Source organism: Arvicanthis niloticus, chromosome 6 (genome assembly GCF_011762505.2).
Source record: "Arvicanthis niloticus isolate mArvNil1 chromosome 6, mArvNil1.pat.X, whole genome shotgun sequence".
Taxonomy (NCBI): domain Eukaryota; kingdom Metazoa; phylum Chordata; class Mammalia; order Rodentia; family Muridae; genus Arvicanthis; species Arvicanthis niloticus.
In genome coordinates this window covers 30,663,115-30,671,568 of record NC_047663.1, presented here as the reverse complement: position 1 = coordinate 30,671,568, position 8,454 = coordinate 30,663,115, and the positions used below count along the sequence as shown (strand labels likewise).

The 8,454-nt window shown below is 42.1% G+C and overlaps 1 protein-coding gene across 1 annotated transcript; it reads right to left on the bottom strand.

Moving 5' to 3' along the window:
* Window positions 1–2,389: 2,389 nt before the first annotated feature.
* Window positions 2,390–4,689, bottom strand: Kif2b (kinesin family member 2B). The gene has a single exon (XM_034506946.2). It carries the CDS (start codon window positions 4,563–4,565, stop codon window positions 2,559–2,561), a length of 2,007 nt encoding a protein of 668 aa, XP_034362837.1. The 5' UTR covers window positions 4,566–4,689; the 3' UTR covers window positions 2,390–2,558.
* Window positions 4,690–8,454: the final 3,765 nt, after the last annotated feature.

Here is an 8,454-nt window from a genome sequence, read left to right as displayed (position 1 = left end):
ACTTCTTAACATGACTTATTTTGTTGAATTTGCACATACCACAGACTGAGGAATTCAATACCCATATTTGTGGCAGAATCCAAAAAAATCAACATCAAATGTCAGAATACATGTAAGAAAGGAAGCCAGCCTGACTCGCACCTGTATCTGTAGCGTTATTCCACTCAAATGAAACCGTTAATCTTACCTTTGAGGGATAAGGGTTGCAGGGTGAGAAGGAAGAGGCTCACAGAACACTATGGCCAGTGTCCTGATTGTGGTCCTCGCCCAGGATAATTTACTTTGTAAAGTTGTTGAATTGTTATGGCTATTTGTGCACTTTATGTTATCCTGGCTAGAAAACAAAATATCAGAATGCTGAAAATACAAGTAGTTTATCTAAACTTGTGTGACAAACTGTGAGCATAGTTGAAATCATGAGTAGAACAATGTTGATATAGAACATATCATTACTTGCCAAAACTGATGAGGAAAAGGGGAGGAAAATCAAAGCTTTTCCATTTTATTAAGACTCTGAAAATTATCTCAGTAAAGGTGAGGGTAGATTCTCTCTCTCTCTCTCTCTCTCTCTCTGTGTGTGTGCGCGCGCGTGTGCGTGCGCGTGCGTGCGTGTGTGTGTGTGTGTGTGTGTGTGTGTGTGTGAATACATTTGTGTTTATCTCCACAATTGCAGTGGTTGTAGAGTATACTAGAAGATGTCAAGGGTCCCCTCATCTCGCTCCACTTCCTGCTTTGGAGACAGGGTCTCTCTCACTGGAGTTAAAGCTTGCTACTTTTCACCCAGGCTTGCTGTCTCCTGATACCTGTCCATTTCCCATTCCGCTAGGGTTATTGAAGTTAATTGCCGCATCTTATTCTTAACATGGATGTTGGGGCTCTGAGCTCATGTTCACCTACTGACACTCCAGATTCTTTTACCCACTGAACCACCCTCCTTTTCCTCTCGGACCAGAATATGTTTGCTGAATGAGGTTTGTAGTTAATGAAGCAGTATCTTATACTGAAGTTCGATTTGAAAAGTTGATGTTGTTTTAATAATAATGTACAATTTCATCTGAAGAAATGAATCAAGAGAGTGTAACATATTTAAAATATTTGAATTACTGAAGGCAGAATGTCCAGGCTGATCCTGTTTCACACTCCCTGGTATTTACAGGGTACTAATATTCCATTACTGTATTGTCTCCTTATGTGTAACTGTTTTACTTCTTCTCTGGCCTTCATATATTAGAGTTGGAAACAATACACTATTTTTTTTGTTGTTGTTGTTAAATGTACCTCCAGAATTTGTAGGCTACATTTTTTATGTCCACCAATTTTCCATGTTTGTCTTATTACTTTCTGTGTAAGTGAATCACTCCTGTTTTTCAGAATTGGCATATTTGGAGACAAAATATCCTATTATGGTGCAGATGTTTGTTGATACTCGGGCATTAATATTTTATGTGTTATTATATTTCATTCCTATATTAGATGAACATTTTTCCTTTTAAACAATAGTCTTCTTGACCCTCACATCTAAAAAATAAGTCTCCATAGCTAACTGACCCAAGGCATTACATTTTCTCACAGCCTTTTCATGTGCTCTAAGCAGTTGTGAGCTCCATCGTCCTTTATATGGGAACTTTCCTATCTGCAGCCTCTTGCCCCAATTTGAAACCAGAATTCTATTTCACAAAGCAAAACAGTAAAAAATACAATAATGTGTGAAAAATTAAAGACATTAATCAGAATTCCCTGCACAGACATGACAGCACAGGTATCCATGTGTGCTACAGTCCGCGTGTCCGCACAGGCGCTCGCACACACAACTGATTCAGGGATAACAGTGCAGTTATTACAACTTACAACTTACATGCTATGATAACCAAACCCTCTCAATTCTAGGCTCTCAAACATTTCCTTGAGAGCTTCCTCTTTCTTCTTTCAGAATGACTTAATCTCAGAAGCCAACTGAAACCACACCACCATGTGACAGATAAAGATTTAGAACTGGGTATCTGACTCCTGTTTCATGCCCTGCTTCTTCATGTTTTCACTCCCCTCTCTTTAGTTAACACATCATTTTGCTTTACCAGCTACAATGGTGGGGACTCTAAATTCATTGCAGCTGTTTGTTTGCTTGTTTGTTTGTTTTTTTCCTACATCAGGGTGTCTCAATCTCAGGGGTATTTTAATTTTCAAACAGGTAATTATTTGTGTGGGAAGCAATCTTTGAATTATAGACTATTTAGCAAGCTCTCTGGTGATCCCACATTATGTCAGCATCCCCATATCCCAGTTATAACAATCAAAATGTTTCTTGACACCAACAGTTGTCAGAAGGGATAAGGGTAAGGAAAATCCTCATAGGGTGCGACCCATTGACACAAAGAATGAAAGCAAACTACGGAAATACAGAGGCAGAAGAAAAGACCACATTTTTGACCAGGATACTTTAAGATGTAAGCTCTCCGGGGGACCTTTATGCTTAGATAATTTGGACAGATTACTGTAACAAGAGGTAGAAACGTCAGAACTGTATCCAAGAATTCATTCCTGATCTCTCGTCATTGCTGTCACTCAACTTGGCTTTTCTTTTGGAGGTCATCTCGTAGTAATTGGAGCTTCTTTTGGATATCAGTCAGCACACCAATTTTCTGCTCCAAAATGGACAAAGACTGCGCAATGCAAAAATCCACATCACAATTGACTCCCTCAGCTGTTTCCTGGATGGCCTCCCACCACTGGTTGGACCTGCTCCATGAAGCTGCTGGCTCCTTTGTTAATGCGACGTCATCACTTTCTTTCTCTTCCTCTTTCTGTACAGTAGGTATCTGAATAATGTCATCCTTCTGAAGGGACTTTTCCGAATTCGTACTGCCATTTTCTACCATCAGTGGTACTTCATGGGCAGTTGGAGAGGCACAGTGTTGGTAGGGCCTTGCCTCTAAAGCTAATTCTTTGACTCTGTTTGCGTATCTTAGAGTATTGAGGGTATTTTCACAGGAAGTCATCCCGGGTGAGATTGTAGCGATCATGCATGTGTAGGAGTTCTGCCCTATGAAGGAGTCCCGGAGCACCTGTGTGAGTTTGCTGGCTCGGAACGGGGTATGAGACTTGTTCTTACCCAAAGCCCTGATGCACTCTTTTAGGGCCAGCAGACTCTTATTTATCTCAGCCCCTTCCAGCTGCCTCTTCCGGGTGGCCTTGGCAGTGTCTGCTCCCCTTTCGTTCCCAGCTAAGTCAACAAGGGAAAACTTGCCATGCAGTTTCCCTCTGGACTTAAGAATGAGCTGGAACACAGCGTGGCTCCTGGATGAGTGGGCGTTGACAGAGGTCTGACCGGAAGTCCGACAGCTGTTTCCGAGCTCCACCAGATTTAGGACTTCCTCTACACAGCACACCTCCTGCTCCTGCAGCCCCACCACTTGTACTTGCTGATTTCCATCTTCCAGGACCTGGAGCTTCTTCTTCCAGTTCAACAGATCGTACACTTTGCCACCATAGATCTCAAAAAATGTCCCATAGACTTTGAGTTCCAGTTTCTCATAGGCGGGGGTTCTTAGTAGGAGGAAGATATCCTGAGCTACCAGGGCGTAAATGCCTTTAGAACAATCCTGGGCCTTTCCTGAAAAGGCTCCACCCATCGTGTGGGTTTTTCCACTTCCAGTCTGCCCGTAGGCAAAACAAGTGGCCATGCCCTTTCGGAAAATGGACTCCACAAGAGGCCGGGCAGTGAACTGATAAACTAATTCATTTGATGCCTTGTCATCAAAGGCATGGTCAAAACAGAAGGTCTGGTTTTCTAAGTAGCGGGTCAGGTCCACCTTTTGTTTAGACTCATGTACCATGACCACGTTGCGTGAGGGAATAGTGATGATATCTAGGTCCTTCATGGTGGTCTCTCTCTCATTAAGAGGGCGCTTCCTTACACACACACAGATCCGGTGGTCTTCTGGGGGCTCCAGGCTGGACATCTTGCTGCTGTCTAGATGTCTGCGGTACTCCTCAATCATGCGCATAGTCTCAAAGTTCGGATTTCCAGTGTTGATGTCAAGGGCTCGTCTAGCTCGGATCTCCAGCTGCAGTCGCCGGCGCTTCTCTCTCTGCTTCTGCAGCTTTTCAATTTCCCTTAAGCAGGGGGATTTTTTCCGCTTCATCAGACAAGGGTTGCTAGGGATCACCAGGGTTTGGCTGTCCCCTGAGGGTGTTTCATTTCTGTGTGGGATCATCGCAATCCACTTGGTGGCTGTACGCTGGTCTCCAATGGCAGTAGTGGGTATTACAGACACTGGGCGCAGGGGCCTACGTGACCGTTGGTGTTCAGTAGAGGCCAGAGCTGGATTCAACAGAAGTACAGTCTCCAGTTCGATCTTCTTTCCTTTTTTGACTCCTTTCTCAACCCACTCTACTGTGACCCATGAGTTTTCTCTGTTGATCTCGGTGACTACAGCCAGGTGAATCCGTTTGTCACTGCGCTGGATTGCCACACAGATGCCCACCTGGAAGTCTGTGAAGTGGGATTTCAGAGGTTTAAGGGGTGAGAGGCGTGGGGCCAGAGGAAGGCAGAACTGGCTGGCCATGGTGAGTGATGGAGTTACCAGGGCTCACTTTCTGAGCCTCTTGGCGTTGGCACAACAGGACCGGAGTCCAAGCCAGCCTGAAGTGTCCAGAGCTCGAGCATCGATGTGCGTTGCTCCCGCCTTTGTGAACCAAGCACCAGGGCATTGGCTGAGGGCCCTTTCGTCACAAAGGGACCAAAAGATGACGCTGAAGAGATGGAGGTCTGTAGTTGAATAAGTGGCCAAGTATCTGTGTTGTTAGGGTAGTGCAGAGGCAGCTGAAACAGATTGTGCCCTGCCAGTAAGATGGATCTAAGGTGTGTGTGTGTGTGTGTGTGTGTGTGTGTGTGTGTGTGTGTGTGTGTGTGAGAGAGAGAGAGAGAGAGAGAGAGAGAGAGAGAGAGAGAGAGAGAGAGACCGAGACAGAGAGAGACAGAGAGAGACAGAGACAGCAAGACAGCAGAGAGACAGAGGCAGAGATAGACAGACAAAAGAGATACGATCTGGAAAAACGTCATGGAGAGTATGGTTTTGGTCCCTGTAAACACCATGAATGTTCAAACTTATGCTTTGCACATATCTATCCCCTCTGAGAATCTGTAGTTCAGTTTAAGCATAGTTATGAAATCCCCTTGAACACTGGGGATCAGTGGGAACAGATAATCTAAGGATTTTTTTTTTACAAATCTGGAATTTTAGAAAAAAATGCAACAAGATGTTGTTGAAGAATCTATGTGTGTCACTTTTTTCCATGCTTGTCTAATGCACACAGCATAAAGTTATGCAAGTTTAATGGACTTTGCCATTACAAAAGCAGAGCAAGTTGAACAGAGCAGGTCGTTACTGTAGTTTGTTAAGGCAGAACTTTGGTACAGCACTAGAGCTTGCGAACACAAGATGTTTATCACATCCCAAGTGCTCCTGACAGCTACAAAGCGAGTGTTATTGGGATTCCTGTCACTGCAGAGCTTGAGAGGAGTTTAGTAATTACAACAGCAAACCTCTTCAGTAATTACACCTCTGGACTCATTATCTTAAACGAAAGACTTCCATAATCCATCCTACAAAATTGTCTGTTTCTCTCTCTCTCTCTCTCTCTCTCTCTCTCTCTCTCTCTCTCTCTCTCTCTGTTTCCCTCCCTCCCTCTCTTTTTCTCTGTCTCCTCTGTCTGATTGACTAATTGTTTCCCTTCCTCCCTCTCTCCCTCCTTTCTCCTCTTTTCTCTTTGTCTGTCTCCTCTGTCTCTGTCTGTTTCTCTCGCTCCCTCCCTTCTTCCCTCTCTTTCACCTCTGTCTTCTCTGTCTCTGTTGTCTGTCTGTCTGTCTGTCTATCTGTCTGTCATTCTGTGTGTCTGTGTGTGTGTGTGTTGAAGTATTTTACAAGTAGCTAAGTAGGGTAAGTAGAGTTTGTAGGAAAACAGTTAAGATCATGTGAGTGAAAGGTATATTTAGTGTTCAGATAATCTATGATGGGGATGAAGATGACACGATGCCCAGCCCCACTCCATTAGTACACATTGTCCTTTGCATTGTGAGTTTGATTGTGTTCATAGTCATAGCTGTGAGAAAACATTCTGCAGCAGTGTCCTCAGAACTTTCTCTTGAAACAAAGGTCACTACAGAAATAAATTCTGTTATAAAATAACTGCCTTGTGGGCATTGTCAATAAATTTGGTAAATCCTAGGTCACTTGACAAACTGGGTAAGTGTAAAAATGCCAATTTGAGAGGGGGGAAAGATATATTATTGAATACCAATGGAGAAAGGAGTAAAAGAACCATGTCATTATATAATTTTTAATTGACCATATTAGCAATAGTTAAACTTGTGCATTAAGTAAATTATTTTATTGTTATTTCTTAGGCATTGTGTAAATACTTCCATTCTATTTGCTAATATATATATATATATATATATATATATATATATATATATATATATATTTGAGATAGGGTCTTAGGATATGTCATGTAGCACACATTAGTTTCAAACTTGGATATTTAGCTGAGAATGACCTTGAAGTTTTAATTGGCCTTCATCATCAACTGCTGAAATTAAAGGCATGCACTGACACCTTAGTTTTTATATTATTCTGATTATGTCATCTACAGTTTTATGAGAACTGACAAAACTCTCTACCATCTGAGACTCATTCCAGGTCATAATAGCTTCTAATGGAGACTCCAAACCCTACAAAGCCTCACCAGCTTCTAAAGCAGACCCCAAAGGCATGGTCACAAATGGCCCAAGTTTATCTCAGTGTGTCTCAAACAAAATGTACAGAAAGGAATGTGAGAGAGATTTCTGGTGACCCAGTGACAGGGGTAGGAATAGTAGGCAGTAGGAGGTGTGAGTTCTTCAAATGCAAAGTGAGCATATGTTGTCCTAGTTAGGGTTAATATTGCTGTCATGGAAGGCCATGACTGAAAGCAAGTTGAGGAGGAAAGGTTTTATTTGACTTAAACTTCTACAACATGGTCCACTATTGAATTAAGTTAGGACAAGAATTCAAGCAGGACTGGAACCTAGAGGCTAGAACCTATGAAAACACCATGGAAGGCTGCTGCTTTCCAGCTTGCTCATCATGGCTTGCCCACTTTGATTTCATACAGAACCCAGAACCAACAGTCCAGGAATTGCACCATTCACAATGAGCTAGGTCCTGCATTATAATAATTCAGAAAATTCCCTACTGATGAATTCTTTACAGGCATGTTCTCAGTTGAGGCGCCCTCATTTCAAATTACTGTAGCCTGTGTCAAAGTTGTCATAAAACTAGCCAGCACATATGTAATATCAAAAATAATAATATATTAAAATCTAGTTTGTGGTGGAAAGTGTCAACCTCCTCTCCCATGCTAGCCATATTTTGTTCCTTTAGGCTAGTAAGTTTTATACCTCGGCAATAGAAGGCATTGGCTTTTACGGCAAAAACCAGGGACTGAGGTTTTCTTTGTGTTGTTTGGATTTGCTTTTCTCTCTAGCACACCAAGAAGAATTTGCCTGTGCCCATTTTTGGACCTTTTTCTCAGTCCTAGTCTCATATGGTCTCCTTAAGATATATCAGAATTTTCCTCAAATTAACTTCTTATACAGCTAGCTGGCTAAAGTATAGATGAATAGGTGGGTAGATAGATAGATAGATAGATAGATAGATAGATAGATAGATAGATAGATAGATAGACAGACAGATAGAATAAATAAATAAATCCCAAGTCCTGCATCTGCCCACAGAAATTTCAGATTAAAAAAACCCATGGGAGATACATGTTCTTTCTGAAAATAGTATTTCTTGGGAGTCTGTCTGTCTGTCTGTCTGTGCTGTAGGACAGAGGTTGTCCTTAGATGTTCTCTTCAAATACTCTTTACCTTATTTGTTAAGACAGGTTGTTCACTGAGCCTGGAACTTGCTGCTTCACCTATACTGGTTGCTGATCCCACTCCACTCTCCCTCTCTCCCTGTGCTTGGAGTTGCAGACCTACTATCATGCCTTGCTTCTATTTGGGTTCTGGGGATCTGACTCCAGATCCCATGTCTAGATAGTATTTTATTCATGAAGTGCTATCTGCTTATTGACTTTCTGAATATTAATTGCATTTTCTTGCTTTGAAAGTCTATTCCCTTTCTAAATGTGAATGCATACCTTCGTCTTCTCCTTCAGTCCCATTAGAGTTAGAACTACTCTGTCCTTTGCTGGTAAATAAAATTCTAATGAACTTGTGACAGCATTTGACATCCCAACTAAATGTGATCTGGTTTCCTTTAGCAGCTACAACCAATTAGGAACTCGAGTTATTTTTCCCACTAAACCTGGAGTTGTTTGAACATATGTTTATTAGCTCTCCACTTTTAAACACATTAGCATCTCTCCACCACTCAACAGAGGCAGTACCAATTCTGAATGAAGACA

Bases quoted from the DNA above. Each gene is read 5' to 3' on its own strand.
- Kif2b (XM_034506946.2), bottom strand. From the start codon at position 4,565: ATGGCCAGCCAGTTCTGCCTTCCTCTGGCCCCACGCCTCTCACCCCTT.